This window comes from Peromyscus maniculatus, chromosome 4 (genome assembly GCF_049852395.1).
Source record: "Peromyscus maniculatus bairdii isolate BWxNUB_F1_BW_parent chromosome 4, HU_Pman_BW_mat_3.1, whole genome shotgun sequence".
NCBI lineage: Eukaryota > Metazoa > Chordata > Mammalia > Rodentia > Cricetidae > Peromyscus > Peromyscus maniculatus.
In genome coordinates, this window is record NC_134855.1 from 1,084,655 (window position 1) to 1,102,491 (window position 17,837).

The 17,837-nt window shown below is 40.0% G+C and overlaps 1 protein-coding gene across 12 annotated transcripts in view; it reads left to right on the forward strand.

Annotated features, from left to right (window-relative positions):
- Nucleotides 1-2,860: 2,860 nt before the first annotated feature.
- Golga1 (golgin A1) overlaps nt 2,861-17,837 on the forward strand; it is a 48,857-nt gene continuing 33,880 nt past the window's right edge. For 3 of the 12 annotated variants that reach the window (XM_042274720.2, XM_042274719.2, XM_076568761.1), the window contains exons 1-7: nt 2,886-3,023; nt 3,712-3,760; nt 4,733-5,015; nt 11,037-11,127; nt 14,653-14,727; nt 15,840-15,937; nt 17,731-17,763. In XM_042274720.2, the coding sequence (XP_042130654.1) occupies nt 4,881-5,015; nt 11,037-11,127; nt 14,653-14,727; nt 15,840-15,937; nt 17,731-17,763 (432 nt within the window). In that variant the 5' untranslated portion in view covers nt 2,886-3,023; nt 3,712-3,760; nt 4,733-4,880. Of the gene's footprint in view, nt 3,408-3,711; nt 3,761-4,732; nt 5,016-9,091; nt 9,175-10,097; nt 10,205-10,421; nt 10,633-11,036; nt 11,128-14,652; nt 14,728-15,839; nt 15,938-17,730; nt 17,764-17,837 lie in introns of those variants that run through there. The other 9 variants (XM_076568764.1, XM_042274717.1, XM_076568766.1 and 6 more) reach the window with 9 other exon arrangements.

Here is a 17,837-nt window from a genome sequence, read left to right on the forward strand (position 1 = left end):
GAATGTCCACTTATCCCTGGTTCAGAAGTGAGATTTATAAACATTACAGTTTGAACCGTGAATTTTCTTAAACATGAAACAAGCAAAAATAGCCATTATAGCTGGGCAGTGGTGGTGCCGCCTTTAATCCCAACATTCAGGAGGCAGAGGCAGGTGGATCTCTGTGAGTTCCAGGACAACCAGGGCTACACAGAGAAACCCTGTCTTGAAACCTCCCCCCCCCACACCACCAAAAAAATAATAATAATAATAACCACTATAAAATTTCAAATGATGTAAACATTTCCAAACCACAGAGACATGCCACTGTATGTTTCAAAATTTAACTCCCACCCTCTTCTGCATTCCTAAGTTAAAAGGATACAGTGATGTATTTTAAAAACTTCAGGTTGGGGGAATTAAAGTGTCATAGGATAATAAGTCTTGTTACTAGTTCCTGAAAAATGGGGGTTTTTTTGTTTTGTTTTGTTTTGTTTTGTTTGTTTGGTTTTTTTGTTTTGGTTTTTCGAGACAGGGTTTCTCTGTGTAGCTTTGCGCCTTTCCTGGAACTCACTTGGTAGTCCAGGCTGGCCTTGAACTCGCAGAGATCCGCCTGGCTCTGCCTCCCAAGTGCTGGGATTAAAGGCGTGCGCCACCAACGCCCGGCGGGTTTTTTAAATAATTATTATATCATTATTAAATTACATTGTGTGGTTCAATAAAGTAATTCAGAACTTGATTTTTGTGGCTTTTTGTTCACCACATAGACCATAATCACTAGTTTTCCAGACTTTTTTTAAAATTTTAATAAGCCTTGCTCTTCAGCTGGAGTCCTGTATGGGGTTCTTAAAATTGAGGCAGAAAGTTCTTAACATATTAAGAAATGCAGGTAAGTGTTCTAATATATTCTTAGTAGAGACTACAAGGGAAGGAACTTCCCCAGATAAGTTACCCTGGTCTTCTAGCACCAGTATAAGTAGTGGTTACATTTGTCACTGAATCACATGAAGTAGTTAGAGATTACTTATTTTACTTTGCTGTAAAGATTTGTATAATTTCACAGAACTTTGTTATTTTCTGAGCAATTCCCGTTTTACGACTGTCGGTTAGCTTTGTTCAAAGTATCACTAAATGTTAATTTAATCAAGTAAGAAGTTTTTTAAAACTGTTTGATCTTCTTTACCCAAAAAATAATGGTGAATCCATTGTCTACATTGTTAGTCAGAAATGCACTTGTTGAAATCATAGCAGAAACTATACTTGACTTTCTAGTAATATGAAACACTTCATTAAAAAATTATGCTTGTCTGTAACTGAAATGTTATAGAGCTGTAACATTGTAGGGATTATAGAGTATATTTATTAGCTCTCAAGAGATTGAAGCACAACAATTTTCTTGTAACAGTCCTTATCCAAGTGCTCTCTGTCATGCAAGTAACAAAGCTATCCAGTTGTTTATGTAGTTGATCACAGATCACTATCATCCTTAAGACAGTCTTGTTCATTTGTATTAAAATTTGGGTATTGTGAGTTAATATTTTAGAATAAACCTGTCAGTCAGCTAGCTCTGTAAACTGTTTGGGTTCACAAAGTTTATATGTTAATGATAAATTTTGAAGAGACAATTACTATAATGACTTAAGGGGAAAATTATATTGTATCATTTGACTTGAACATATGTGTTGTAAAAGTCTTGTCTGTTGGTGTTTCTACATTGCTTAAACCACACATTCTCTTAAAGGAGTTTTGTTTTGTTCCTTTCCAGGAGTCATTTTCTGCTTTTGTTTGTTAAATTAACATTTTATAAACCTTAGATATTGACAAGTTCTTGAACATTTTCTTGAGTTGATCACTTGACTCGTGATTTGTCATAAAGGATGCAAGCCTTTCACTTCTTCACTACATAAATTTCAAACACTGTGATTCTGCAGAGCAGATTCTGTAGGCATTGCAATGTACTTTCTTGTTACACAGTGCCTATCACTGAGGGCACTTAAATACTAGAGGTTGGAAAATAAAATGTTGTTTTGATGTTTGTTAAATAACAAGACTACAGAATATTTGGTTTTTGTGGTCAGTGATTTTGCATTGATATTCTCTAGAATGTGTATACATTCATCAAGTGTGAACTCTTGTAAATGAATTTTGTATCTTGAATCACGTATATATTAAGTGTATCATCAATATAAAAAATAAACATTATTTGCTTAAAGTTTTGTCTATTTCTTTAGTATTATTGACATGTTTCCTTGTTTGGGGTTATATATACCTCAGGCACGCTCATAATGCTACTTTGTAGATTTGAGAGTACTGATTTTGCTGTTTGCTGTAACTAGGACATGGAGAAAACTGAAAAGAATAGATGGAATCAGCAAATCCAAGGGCTGGTGTTTCCTTGGGCAGGACTGAAGTTCCTTTAATGTAGAATGCTTGGCTTGGAATTGAGGAATATAGAAGTCCGGGGCAGAACAAGGATAATGAAGTTCTAGAAACTTCTTTCAGTTGTATGAAATGTGTGCTCGACAGGAACTCGGACCTCAGACGCTAGAGTTAAAACCTGGGTCACAATGTGCAAGGTGCGCGTTGTAGTTTTTGGAGTAGTTTCCTGTAGCTGAAGGACCAGCCCTCGAGTACCGCCTGCCCCAGGGCCGCGTCAGCCACGGGGCGCCTCCCACTTCAGAAGGGAAGTTCTTGGCGGTCGAGTGCAGCCCGTTTGGTATCCGCGGTCCTGCACATGCTGACGTGGCAATGGCCGGGCAACCAAGATACAAGTGCCCGCTCCCGGTTGCCGTTCTAGCCCAATAGTCCAAACAGTTCGCTGGCGCGCCGATCGGTTGCGTATGGGCGCATGCGCGAGAGGAGACCGCGCCGACGCGCAACCACTTCCGGTGCGCGGCAAACGTGCGGTTCCGGGTTGGTGCTCGGCTAGCCGGCTGGAGGTGGGGGGCTGGTGACGCTCCTCGCGCCCCCGAGAGTCCGCGGAGGCGGGGCCGTGTTGGCTGCCCCAAAAGCAGCAAGTTCGCTGCCGAAGCTGCAGGACGCAAGTAGGCCTCCTCCGGTAGTCTCGGGCAGTCCGCCGCTAGGCGGGGACACACGGGACCCCGACCCAGGGGTGGGAGCGGTGTTGGAGTGCTCAGGGGACTCGGGTGGGGGCGGAAGCGGCCCCTTGGCCTGGGGGTCGAGCTGTCCTGCGACCTTAGTCAAGTCACCACTTCTTTCTGGGACACAATCTTCCTGCTGTCAGACAGAGGTTGGGTCCCTCCCTTGGTTGACAGCCCTGTCGAGGACGCGGCTCCAGAGCGAGCCAGAGGGAGTGGGATCCAAATTGCGGTGGCCAGCATCTCTGGACCTTAAGCATCTGTATGAACTTTGCTCCAAAGACATAGTGCGCGTCAAGACTCAGAGACCAGGCTACCAGGTCTGACCAGGTAAACACTATGTGTGTGAGAATCAGCTGAGAATACTGTCCCTTGGAAACCTTCAACTAATTCAGTACTCCTAGGAAGAAATGAATGTAGGCACCTAGCGCTGTGAGAAAGTCTTTCTGCTTTTGTAAGTGAAACTCTCAGGTTGTTCACAGGGACTGCGGTGCATCCTCTTAACAGCTGTACTATAGTGACAAGATGTTTTGTCCATTTAAGTCATCCCTGCCCTCCTTTCATACCGCCTTCGATGAACATTTTGGTCTTTCACTTGAAATATCCAACCCGTTTTATCTTTGTTTTCACGCAGGGCAGTGACTGTGACCTCCAGACTGTTTTAAATATAGTAGATAAGACAGGTGAGTACAATGGTTTACAGATATTGGGGGTAAAGTTTTTGAAGGATTTTATAGACTTAATGGGTAATCTGAAGTGGTAAGGAATCATCTGTCATCTTAGAGCAGAGTGTATCCTTCACAAGACATGAAAAGTTAAGGTTGAAACAATGGTAGGAGTTTGTTTTGTTTTGTTTTTTAAACAAGATCACACTATGCAGCCCTGGCTGGCCTGGAACTTACTGTGTAGACCAGACTGGCATTGAACTCACCGAGATATTTGTGCCTTTGCTGGGATTAAAGGCCTGCACCACCACACTTGGCCCAGTAATGCTTTATTGAGAGGAAAGAATTTTTGAATCTCATGTTAAATACATATGGGAAGAAAAGAAATTGTAGCTTGAAGTAATATTATGAAGCACAAAGAAAATCACACATTTCCACACAGATGTGAAAAGTTAAAGAGTATCTTATCTGATGGCTGTATTTAGTCTGAGTTTCTAGGGTGTTTTTTTTCTAAGTTGTGACTTTTTTTTTCCTCCTCTGGGAAGCAGCACCTAGTTGAAAACTAGGGACTGGGTTGCATATTTTATATCTTTTTACTTTTGTGTCTTTGACTTACAGAGAGCACTAAATTCTTAGTAAACATATTATTAGAAGATTCAAAACATTAAGTAATGATTACATGGTATTGACCTGGGAAATGTTACTCCATGTCATACACCACTGCTAATGTAGTGTACTAAAACAAAAAGTTGAGATTTGTAAGTCAAAGAGCTCTGTGTTCAAATACTAGCCCTCTAACTTAGCCACATAGTCCTTGGCAGGTTGTTCTGCCTCTTTCTGACCAGATGCTTTTTAAGTGTTTAATAATTGTATTTTATATATATACTTATTATGAGACTACTTTTGAAACCTGAAGCCTAACATGACAACTGAGATGTGAGGTCTTTCCAGTGTTTAACTTGGAGCTATCTCTTTTCATCTGATTTATAGATACTGTTTTGCCAAAATTCTTTGGCCAGCATTTAAGTGAGATGCAGCTAAACTGGAGACCTGAACCTTTGTAGGTACTTGTGCTTTTATTTCATTCACTGAGAAGTTCAATGGTTAGTTACACCTGCAAGATAGATACACAGAAAAAATGTTCGCAAAACTAAAGAAGAAAATTGCAGAAGAGACTGCTGTTGCTCAGAGGCCAGCAGGCTCGACTAGGATCCCACGGTCTGTGAGCAAGGAGTCTGTGGCCTCTATGGGAGCTGACTCAGGAGATGACTTTGTAAGTATCTTCTCCTGCTTTGAATATTTGATGCAGTCTGTATATACTTTTTAAATATTATTGCAAGAAGTCTTTCCAATGAAAGCTTTTAGATTACATGATTAGTTTATGCTTTTTCTAGTTTATAGATGTAAAAAAAACTGCATCTCTCTCTCTCTCTCTCTCTCCCTCCCCCTCCCCCCCCCCCCCTTTGGTTTTTTAAGACAGAGTTTCTCTTTGTAGCCTTGGCTGTCTAGGAACTCTCCCCATAGACCAGGCTGGCTTCAAACTTCCAGAGATCCACCTGCCTCTGCCTCCCAGGTGCTGGAATTAAAGCCCTGTACCACCACTGCCCAGCTTCATATTTCATTCTTATTAGCATTTGGTTTTTGTTATTTATCTACATTTCCCTCGTGTATCTTGTTCATTACCTTTTCTCAGTTTTTCTATTTATATAACTTACGCATTTTTTTTAATGTTTTAGTCTATTAAAATGCATGCCTTGCTGGATGTGGTGGTGAATGCCTTTAATACCAGCACTCCAGAGGCAAGCAGAGCTCTGTGAATTTGAGTACAGTGTCATCTACAGAGATAATTCTAAGTGTACGTCTTATTTCCTCTTCAGGTACATACACTTTAAGTCATTTAGCAGTGTCTATGAATTATGGTCTTAAGTTAGACACAGTGCAGTTTTATTGGGAAGGTTGATGGAAAATTATTTCTTTTTTTGTTTGTTTGTTTTTGTTTTTGTTTTGTTTTGTTTTTCGAGACAGGGTTTCTCTGTTTAGCTTTGCGCATTTCCTGGAACTCACTTGGTAGCCCAGGCTGGCCTCGAACTCACAGAGATCAGCCTGCCTCTGCCTCCCTAGTGCTGGGATTAAAGGCGTGTTCCACCACCTCCTGGCTGGAAAATTATTTCTTTTTCTTTTTTTTTTTTAAAGATTTATTTATTATGTATACAGTGTTCTGTCTGCACACCAGAAGAGGGCACTAGATCTCATTATAGGTGGTTGTGAGCCACCATGTGGTTGCTGGGAATTGAACTTAGGACCTCTGGAAGAGCAACCAGTTCTCTTAACCTCTGAGCCATCTCTCCAGCCCCTGGAAAATTATTTCTAATGGATTCAGTATTCAATGTTGTTTGTAAGTGTGTGTGTGTGTGTGTGTGTGTGTGTGTGTGTGTGTGGTAAGATTTCACAATAAATATGCTGCTTTATCAGGAAAGGGTAGTGCTTAAGGATTAAACTAAGTCAAATGACTAAGAAATAGAAATAGAATGTTTTTAATACTGTTAAAGCCACTTACATGCTACTTCCAAATTCGCCATACCCTGACAGATAAGCACTAGCTTAAATTTTGTGTTTATCATTCACTTGCTTTTTAAAATATCTTAACAGTTTGAGCTCATAAATAATGTATTACTTAAAACTTTAATTTTGAATTTTATGAAAATGGCATACCATAGTCTTCTTGGGCTTAGCTTTAAAAAAAAAAAAAAACTTAACATTTTCCCAAAATGCATCTGTGTTCCCTGAAGCTATGGCTCATTTATTATTACCATTGCTAAAATTTCAACATTTGAAAAAACCATGTTTTATTTTTATTCTTCAGTGATTGACCCTTGAATATTTCCATGGTCAGCTGAGTCTTCCTTCTCTTTTCTTCCTCTACCTGAATCCAGGTTATATCCAGGTCACATGCCAGAAGCTATTAGGTTATTGGAGTGGAACAATAAAGTTACAAAATCAAGATTATCATTGGCATCTGTAATTAACAGGAACTAGGAGTGAATGTTTGATCACCTAGCTAAATAATTTAGTTTTAACACTGAGCTCTGCAGCAGAAGGACCTGCTTTCCCTTCATGTTGATAAGTGAAATCGCATATCTAGAGTGTGTGTGTTTCAGACATAGAGATGGATTTGAGTTTAGGAATTCTTTCGCTTTTAGACTTTTCCAGTAACCTATTTGAATTTAAGGAATTACACAGTCTGACTCTCATTCCCAATCTCTGAACCCTTATATCCAACTGAGTATATTTCTCTAAATAAACATCTTCCCTATGACATCTCAGATTCAAAACGAACAAATTGAATTCTTTAACTCCATCTCTAAATGTGCATCGCATCCTCTCAAATCCTTGAACAGAAGCCATAAAGGCTTTTTAGATCCCTGCCTCCTTTGACTTCTTAGTGCCTTATCAGTCAACAAGTACTTTGGGTTCTATTTGCCAAATGTCTCTGCAACTTACCTCTTTACTCCATCAGCTAGTGCCTTTACTAGTGTTTCCCTCTTATCACAGGCTGACCTTTTTTCCTCAATTAAAAAGTCTCCAGTCTGGATGCCCTGCTTCTGATAGCTTTCTCCCAAGATGATCTTCTTAAAAGTAAATCTATTTGTGTTTCTCAATGCTTAAAATTCTATAGCTTTCTCCTCTTTTTCAGGAACTCATTGTTGTGGTGAATAAACTGATGGTTTCATCACAGCTTACCTACTCAACTTCATCTCACTCAACTTTCTTACACCCTATGCTAGATCCATATTTAATTTATTGAATATTCTGAAATAGACTTCATTGTTTCCTGCCTACAAATGTTTGCCTGTGCTATTTACTCTCTCTAGAATGTCTAATGCCTCCCTTTGTACCTGTGTTCCTCTGAGAGATTCTTGGACTTCCTTCAAAGACTCTCCTCACATATCTCTTCTAGAGAGCCCCTTGGACCCTGACCCTTCCCTCCTCCTGAGTTTGGTGCTTATTTCCTCTTTCCTTAGTAGTAACCTCTGTTACTCTGAATTGCTAATGCTGACTCACTTGATGATCTCCAAAAACTAAGGGTTCCATGAAAATCAATAAAGTGAAGCACTTAATAACTCACAGGGGTCAGTTACAGGACAAAGACCTGGGTTTTATTACTTTTCCTTTTCTTCTCTTGAGACATTATCTCACTATGTATCCATGAGTGGCCTGGAACTCACTATGTAGGCCAGGTTGGCCTTAAGTCTCATGGATATCTCCTTGCCTCTGCTTCCTGAGGGCTAGGATTAAAGGCATGTGACACCACATCAAGCTGAATTTGAATTCTTGCTGTATTGTTATTCTGTGACATTGGACAGCTTCCTTCACTCTTCTTTGTTTAGGTCCCACATCTGTGAAACAGGAATAGAAATGGTATCATCTATCTTTATTAAAGTATGTGTCAGGGATGTCCCAAGTCATCGCCAGACTGGATGATATGCCAGGAGTACTCAGTGTTCTAGCACATGCACAAAGCCTGGGTTCCATCCTCAATCCCATGAAAAAAGAAATACTGTAGTACCCAGTTCTTAGTAAGCATTTCATAATCAGATTCTGTTGTTGCTGCTGCTGTTTAGGGAAGCCTGTTTCACCACTTTTCCTAACATTAGCACAGTGCTGAAGCCTAGGATATCTCATTCACAGTAATAATCAAAACAGTTTCTTCTGTTTATGTCTCCAACATTTTGCCACTCTTTGGCATTAGGAGGTAGAATGTTTGAGAGAGGATTAAGTCAGGAGCCCTGAATATTTAGGATTAGTGCCTTTATAAAAGCTCCAGACACAGCCTTTCCTTCTCTACTATTCAGGGTATGGCTAAAAGATGCCTATCCATGAACCAAAAAGTGAGCCCTTAATAACACTAAACTCTTCCTGGGCCTTGATCTTAGACTTCTCAGACTTTAGAACTAAGAAGTCCATTTCTGTCATCTACAAGCTACCCATTCATGATATCAGTTTCAGCAGCCTAAACAGAAAACGGCTAGTAGAAGATGGTAGGTAATAGAAGCAGGTCTGTGGCAGCTTCTGTTCTGCAGACTGACAAGTGCAGCCTTAGATACCCTCCTCCAGCTCTGTGAAGTCAGTGATACTGTCACAGTTTGCCTAAGAGAAAGACAGTGTACAGGGCATTTGAGTAATTAGCTCAGGTTCTTGCAGCTAAGTGGTAAAACGGGTTGAATCCAGGTGCTGTGACTCTACAGATTTAACTGTCCTTGATATTGAACCTTGGGTTAAGGTTCACTGGCAAAGCACTTTAAGTGGGGCCCTAGATTTAATCCCTAGTACAGAATTTTTTTTTTAAAGTCCTAGGTTTCTAGGTTTACTCAGTACCAGAAGAAAAAAGAAACTGACTCCCAGTAAATATTGAATGGCAAGTAGCTGAACAGGTAATTAATGTTTAAAATGGTTTGTGAATTGTTCAGCCACCTCTAAAATCATCTTGGGGATAAAATAAGGAAACAATATGAAAGACTGGGTGTTAGTATTGTTTTAAATTTTGTTTGGTATGGTAACAGAATTCTAAGTGGAAAAATACCATTCTTTAGAAATGTATGTCAGAGTTCAGAATGAAAGGTCCTGATGTCCATCATTTGAACCTCAGCAAAATAAGAATTAAAGAAGCAAATGTGAAAAAACAACCCTGCACTTGAGGGGCAAATGGTAAATGACCACTAGGCGACACTCCCCTCTGCTGTTTTTGAAAACTTTTATAATAAAAGCAAAGAAAGGGTAACACACTCCTGTAATCCTAGCATTTGGAGGAAGAGTGTCCATTCAAGGCCAGACTGGGCTACATAGGAAAAGATTGTCTCAAAAAAAAAGTGGGAGGAGGGGTGGCTGGAGGGATGGCTCAGAGGTTAAGAACACTGGCTATTCTTCTAGAGGTCCGAGTTCAATTCTCAGCAACCACATGATGGCTCACAACCATCTATAATGAAATCTGATACCTTCTTCTGGCCTGCAGGTATACATGCAGGCAGAATACCATGTACATAATAAATAAATAAATAAATCTTTAAAAAAAAGTACAGAGTTTCTTTTAGTATTTTAATTTTTTATTTGCCTCCACATGTGTGTGGTGTATGCATATGTATGCACATATATGCAGGTACACTCACTTGTGTAGGCATATGTGTAGGCCAGAGGACAACTTTGAGAATCTACCTCTATTGATCCCTACTTTTTAGGGTGTAGTGTGTGTTTGTGTATGCATGTGGGTGCCTAGGTGCATACACATGCAAAAGCCAGAGGAAGACATTGGGCACCTTCCTCATTGGGCACCTTCCTCTTGCTCTTTGACTTCTTGCAGAATGAATCTCTCACTCAGTAAGAAGTCCCTTTGGGCTATGCAGGCTAGCCAGGGAGTTCTTGGAATCCACTTGTCTTCAGCCCTCCTTCCCCAACACTGGGGTTCAGGTACTTGCAGACATGCTTGGCTTTTTAATCTAGGTGCTGGGAAATTCAACTCAGGTCCTAATGCTTGACTGACAAGCACTTTTACCCACTGAACCTGGAGATCACCATTTTGCTATGGTATCTGCCTATCTTCTCCCTCCAACCCAGTACTGGGATTACAAGAATGCATTACCATAGCTGGCTTTTATGTGGGTGCTGTGAATCCAAACTTAAGAGTTCTTATACATTAAGCACTTTATATCTACTGAATCATATCTCCCAGCCCAAATTTTTAAAAAAATATTTTGTAAGTAGCTTGCCAGTTAGATTTCCTTATGACATTTTCCTACATGCTTACTTTTGTTTTACAGATCCCATCCCACCCCTACTTTATCTCATTGTTCTCCACCAGAAGTAGTAGTAGTAGTACTAGTACTAGTAGTAAAAAGGTAAGAGTCTGTATATCCAAACTGGTGAGATGGCTTAGTGGATAAAGGCGCTTGCTGCCAAGCCTGACAACCTGAGTTTGATCCTCAGAACGCATATAGACAAGAACCAACTCCAACTGCAAATTGTCCTCTAACCTCCATACAAATGTATACACAGATAGACAAATAAATGAGGGAGGGAGGGAGGGAGGGAGGGAGGGAGGGAGGGAGGGAGGGAGGGAGAGAGAGAGAGAGAGAGAGAGAGAGAGAGAGAGAGAGAGAGAGAGAGAGAGAAGTCAGTATAACAGCTAGGTATGGTGATTTATGCCTGTAATCCCAGGATTCAAGAGGTGTTGGTTTTCTATCTGATGCTGGCTCACTGGGCTGGAGACCCATGTGGTCTCTCCTTTTATCTGTCCCAACAGGCTTCTGATGGAAGCAGCTCCAGAGAAGATCTCTCATCCCAGCTTTTGAGAAGAAATGAACAGATCCGGAAGTTAGAGGCCAGACTTTCTGGTATGTGTTAAAAAGCCATAAACAACAAACATAGGACAGATGACCCTCTCCTGATATAAGCCTGCTTTATATGGTAACTATAGTAACTTCCACACAGCATTTAATTTCCTTAGTCAGAAAGAAAAATTCTATGCCCACTTTGTTGCCTTGATTCTTTTTTTATTTTAGCATAGTGAATATTGTAAATTCAAACTGAATTTGAAAGCTTATTTTTAAAAGCTACTGTTTTCTGCTCCTGAGGTTTCTAGCCATGGCTATAAAAAGTGTTTAAAGTTCATATAGAGGCTGGTATGGTGGTACAGACTTTAATAATAGTACTTAGGGAGACAGGAAGATTCTAAGTTTAAGGCCAACCTAGGCTACATAGCAAGATGCTAGGTGGGTGGGGTTTGGAGGGTCAGTGCACCTGCTGTCAAGCCTGACAACCTGAGTTTGATCCCTGGGACCTAAATGGAGGAAAGAGAGAACAAGCTCCTGTAAGTTGTCCTCTAATCTTCACATACATGCACGTATACACAAAATAAAAAAACAAGGAAGTCTGAAGAATTTTTTTAAATTTATTTCAATTTATTTTACATGCATTGGTGTGAAGGTATCAGATACCCTTGAACTGGAGTTACAGACAGTTGTGAGCTGCCATGTGGGTGATGGAAATTGAACTTGGATTCTCTGGAAGAGCAGCCAGTGCTCTTAACCACTGAGCCATCTCTCCAGCCCCTGAAGAATCTTTTTTAAATTTTTAAATGAGGAAAGTGTGTATAGAATAGATTTGGCCATGTTCCACTGTTAGCATATCTTATTTTCAGGTAGAAATTTATAGGGACTACTCTGTCTATTGGGGATGATCAGCAGGTGTTGATGCTTGCCTGCTACTTAGTGTAGCTCACATCACCTATGGGAGTCTTGCTCCAGGACTTGGGGCCACTTTTCTGTGGTTTTCCTGATTTCAATACCTGCTTCTTTAGAATTGTATTTAGATGTAATTCTCTTTACATCTCTGTCTTAGTTACTGTACTGTTGACTGAGAAGAGACACTATAACCAAGGCAACTCTAAAAAAGAAAGCATTTAATTGGGGGCTTGCTTACAGTTTCAAGAGACTAGTCTATTATTGTCCTGGCAGGGAGCATGGCGGCAGACATGCATGGTGCTAGAGAAGTAGGTGAGAGCTACATCCTGATCCAAAAGAAAAAAGAAAATGGCCCTGGTGAGGGCTTTGAAACCTCAAAGCACACCCCCAATGACATACCTCCTCCAACAGGGTCACACCTACTACAGCAAGGCCATATCTCCTAATCTCTCTCAAATATATGAGCCTGTGGGGGCCATTCTTTTTTGTTTTGGATCGTGTGTGTGTGTGTGTGTGTGTGTGTGTGTGTGTGTGTGTGTGTGTGTGTGTGTGTGTGTGGTTTTTTTCAAGACAGGATTTCTTTGTATAACAGTCCTGGAACTCGCTTTGTAGACCAGGCTGGCCCTGAACTCACAGAGATCCACTTGCCTCTGACTCTCAAGTGCTGGGATTAAAGGTGTGTGCCCCCCACGCCCAGCTGCGAACCATTCTTATTGAAACCACCATAATCTCTATTCAGTTCACAGTTTATACCACTCCCATTATCTCCTTTACCTGAGCAAGGCATGTTCACAATAGAAATGTGAGTTTTTATATTGGTTTTTGACAGAGAGCACACTTTGATAGCTTCATCCTGTGATGTAGTCCATGGTTTATGTGTATCCTTTTGCTTCTTTGCCTTATACCTATTTAATTGGGGTAAAAACAATAAACCAAAATTCACTGGATTGTATGTGAAATGGATTTGTTTAGCTATCAAGAATCCAAAGTATTGTTCACACTGTAGTTTTGTCTTCAGGATCAGCTTCTTGGGGTCAGCAAGATAAGGCACACAGGTAGTGAATGGTAAAGCTGGGATTCAAACTAAGATTCAAGCTCCAAATCATCTGCTTAAGTCAGTTGTTACTGTCTTTTACACCTATCTGTAAAGTCAGTTATTCTTTCTTGATCCCTATAAACAACACCAGTAACAGAAGTGAAGTAACTGTTGCTTAATGTTGGGAATGTATTTACAGTGTAGTAAGTGCTTAACAATGGCAGGGGACATGTTGAAAGTTGACATTTATCAGCCCACTTAACATCTTAGGCATTGTCACTGGCCTCCTATGAGTAATAACAATGGCAGCTATGTTTTATTCATCACTGTGTGCCAAGCACTTAATGCATACAAATTACTTCAATGCTTCCTTTGAAGTAGATGTGATTAGGTCAGGCATGTAATTAGGCACACACTTTTAATTCCAGCACTTCGGAGGCAGAGGAAGGTGGATCTCTGAGTTTGAAGCCAGCCAGGTATACAGAGGAAGTTCCAGGACAGCCAGGGCAGAGAAATTCTGTCTCAGAGAGAGAGAGAGATGTGATTAATATCAGTTAACATATGAAGAGACTAATATTCCAGGTCAGTAATTTACTTAAACCCTAGCTAAGAATTGACAGAGTTGGGATTTGAACTACTTCTACTTTTATACTATATCATACTATTTTCTTTGGATCCCCAGGTAATTCTTTCACCTTTGAGGTGACATTGGTCACCTGTAGAAAGGGAACACACTTGTCTAGAGAATTAAGCACCTGCACCATAAAGGCAGTTCTATGCTTAGGTGTTTGCTGTTTACCTAACCACTGCTGCTCAGCTGTGTGATCGACAAGTGAGCTTTTAGTGAATACCCTTGATCTGCCGTACTGCTAAGGGCAACAGGGAATGGGAACTGTCTTAGTTACTGTTCTGTTGCTGTGAAGAGACACCATGACCAAAGCAATTCTTTTTTTTTTTTTTTTAAGATTTATTTATTTATTATGTATACAGCATGTATGACTGCAGGCCAGAAGAGGGCACCAGAGCTCATTACAGATGGTTATGAGCCACCATGTGGTTGCTGGGAATTGAACTCAGGACCTCTGGAAGAGCAGGCAGTGTCTTAACCTCTGAGCCATCTCTCCAGCCCAACCAAAGTAATTCTTATAAATACACACACACACATACTTGCTCCAACAAGGCCACACCTCCTCGTCCTCACAATCATTCTTAAATTGTGGCACTCCCTGATAACTAAGCATTCAAATATATGAGCCTATGGGGGACATTCTTATTCAAACCACCACAGGAACACTGAGACTTAGAACTGAATAATGAAGATTATGGGTGGTTTTTCATAGCAGGGAACTTCTGTGACCAGACCTGGCCTAATTGTTGTTGTTCTCTGTCAAGGCTAAACAAATCTACTTGTTTGTACCCACTGTTTATACCATGGAAAGTTTGTACTATTCCTGTTTGCCTGTATCATTCATTGTTAGTGGAGGCTTTTTACCTAGCTTTCCTTAACAGGACTGGTTTTCAGGTTAAGAAAATCATCATCATTTTCATTCATTTTATTTTTTGTTTGTTTGTTTGTTTAATTAACTTCCTTTCCTAATGTTTGTCCACTCCTGGTATGTGCATCACCCTCCTCACCCAAGACTATGCTGAACAGGTCCGAAACTTGCAGAAGATAAAAGAGAAGCTTGAAATTGCATTAGAAAAACACCAGGATTGTACGTATTTTTTTCCTGCTTTCTTTAATCTTTTCAGGATTTAGCTTTTTTAATTACTTAGTATATTGTTACATGTGTCCATCAGAACTCATATCTCTATTTTATAGTGTTCTTAATCAGATTGATATGATGTTTGACTGAAAGTTACCAAGTGTAAGCATATATCTGTTGCATTGTGGGCATACTTCTCTCATATTCTTTTTTTTTTTTTTTTTTTTTTTTTTTTTTTTTGAGCTGAGGATCAAACCCAGGGCCTTGTGCTTGCTAGGCAAGTGCTCTACCACTGAGCTAAATCCCCAACCCATGGGCATACTTCTTAAGAGGGGATAATTTTGTGCTCATCTCTATCCAGCTGATTGCCCTTGGATGATTTTGGTATAGTCTAGTACCTAGCCCTTGAGTCTAACCTAGGAGAATATTCTCAATGTAGCTTCATTACTGTTATATTGACTACCTGTGGGAAAGCTCTGACATTACTATATCATCGATAGAATGGACATATATTTTGTTAAATTACCCTATCCCAACTCATGTTTTCCATGGGTATTGTCATCCAAGGAAGATGCTACCAGGAGAAGAAAGAAAACTAAAGAATACTTTTGTTATAGTTGTTGCTAGTTTTGATTTTGTTTTCCTTTTTTATTTTTTCTGAGATAGGGTTTCTCTGTGTAGTTTTGGTGCCTGTCCTGGATTTCGCTCTGTAGGCCAGGCTGGCCTCGAACTCACAGAAATCTGCCTGGCTCTGCCTCCCGAGTGCTGGGATTAAAGGTGTGCACCACTACCACCTAGCCTTTGTGTTTTTTTTTTCAATTCTGATAAAGATGTAGCAGCTGTGACTTCACAGCAACCACAGTGGATGGTATTTTCTGCCCACCTACCAGTTTGATGTCTTCACTATTATAGAAGGCAAAGGTGAGGACCCAGACAGCAAACTAAATTCATCTTACCAGGGCAGAAAGGTTGTGGGAAATTGAGTTTTTCACAATCTCATAATTTATTTCTATGAGCTTGCCTTTTTCATTTGGTGGCATTTGTAAACAACTCACATGGACTGTTTGTCATGCTGTTTCTGAAATATTTCCATATCTCAAATAGAGCCTCTTTGTTAACAGCTTCCATGCGGAAATTCCAAGAGCAGAATGAGACATTCCAAGCCAACAGAGCCAAAATGGCAGAAGGACTGGCTTTGGCATTAGCCAGGAAGGACCAGGTATTTTATATGTGGTACTGCCCAAGGCTAGGAAAAGATTTCATTTAGGGACTTGACTTAAAAATCATGACGCAGACCTGGTAAAGGTCTTTACAACCTAGAAGGAAAGGAGTGAATATAAGTTCTTTTTTTTTTTAAAGATTTATCTATTATTATGTGCATTGGTGTTTTGCCTGCATTTTTGTCTGTGTGGAGGTGCCAGATCCACTGGAACTGGGTTTACAGACAGCTGTGAGCTGCCATGTGGTTGCTGGGAATTGAACCCAGGTCCTCTGGAAGAGCAATCAGTGCTCTCAGCTGTTAAGCCAATAAGTTCTTTAAGGATTCATTTGACCTTTTCTTATGAAGTCAGACTTGACACTTTAATCACAGAGTGTGTCCAGAATTCTCTCTGTGTGCATTTTTGTAAAATAGAGACAGAAACTGATATGTCCGTAATCTATTAGTTAGCCTACAAATAAGTAAAGGGTCTCACCCTCTAAAAAGTTGTCCCCCAACCTACACCCACAAACACCTCCCTCTTCCAGTGTAAGACGCTGTCACACTAGTCGTAGCAGTTCACATAACCCTTCTGGCCCCTTCTCCCAAATCAAATATAGGTGGAAAGAGACTCTTGATCTCCATGGAAACAGTTACTGAGAGATGCTAAGTGAAAAGCAACAAACGGTAGTAAAGTAAGCCAGCTGTGGTGTGCTCTTCTACTCTCAACACTTAGGTGCATACAGGAGGATCAGGTGTTCAAGGACAGCCTAGACTGGATGAACCCTGTCTCCAAAGAAAGGAAAAACAATAATAAATTAAGACAAAACAAAAAATTTAAAAGGGAAAAATAATAATACTACAGTAGCTATGGGGTGTGTTTTCTTTGATATAGTGAGTAGTGTTTTGGGTCTTGTGGTTGTTATTGGGTTTTGTTGTTTGTGTGCTTGACTGTTTGAGTTTTTTGGAGGCAGAGTTTCTCTGTGTAGCCCTGGCTGTCCTGGAACTTACTCTATAGACCAGGCTGGCATCCAACTCAGTCTGCCTCCTGAGTGCTGGAATTAAAGGCGTGTGCCACCTCTGCACTGCTAGTCAATAGTGTTTTAAATTAGGGTGAGCATCAGTATTTTATAGTGATAATCCTATAGTTAAGTGGTTTGTTTTAAAGTATATGTATAAATATAAAAGCATAAATATAAAAGTATAAGTATAAATATAAAAGCATCATTTACAACTAATAGATAGCTATGGTGTGAATGTATGTAAATATGAGAAAAAATACAATCTAAAAGTAGTATATTCTGATTAGCAGCTGTTGAGCTTGGTCCTTTTGTACTAATGTTATTTTCCTTGTATTCTGTGGTTTGTGAATAAGGAGTGTAATATCCCCTCTTCTTTGTCATACACCAGAGTCTCAAGCCAAGGGAGCAAATTGTTACCAAATCATGCTCCTCTAGACTTTCAGTAAGTTGATGTCTAAACATCAGCTGTGTGACCCAATTCAGTGGCTCCTAGCTGCCCACTCAGAAGGTATAGCAGTGTTTATGGACGACTTGAGCTTGAGTGTCCTGAGCAGACACCTGCAGGCTGTACTGTGTTCTAGAACTTTATGTAAAGTGTATCTTCCTTTTCCTTTGGGACATTTAGCTTTCTTAATATTGAACCAATTTTATGGGTATTTTTTGTTTGTTTATGTTACTGTTTATCATTCCCTTTTTTGGTTGATTGATAGCTTTTAGGAGCAAGTTGTTTTATGAGAGTCTTGATATTGAATATTCTTCTCCCTGGAAACTATTTCTTTTGTTTTGTTTTAGGAATGGTCAGAAAAAATGGACCAGCTTGAAAAGGTTAGTCATCTTTGTTGTATGCATTATCTCTGAGGCTTAGGAAATGTTTTCTCCAGCCAGGCCTAGTTTGTAAA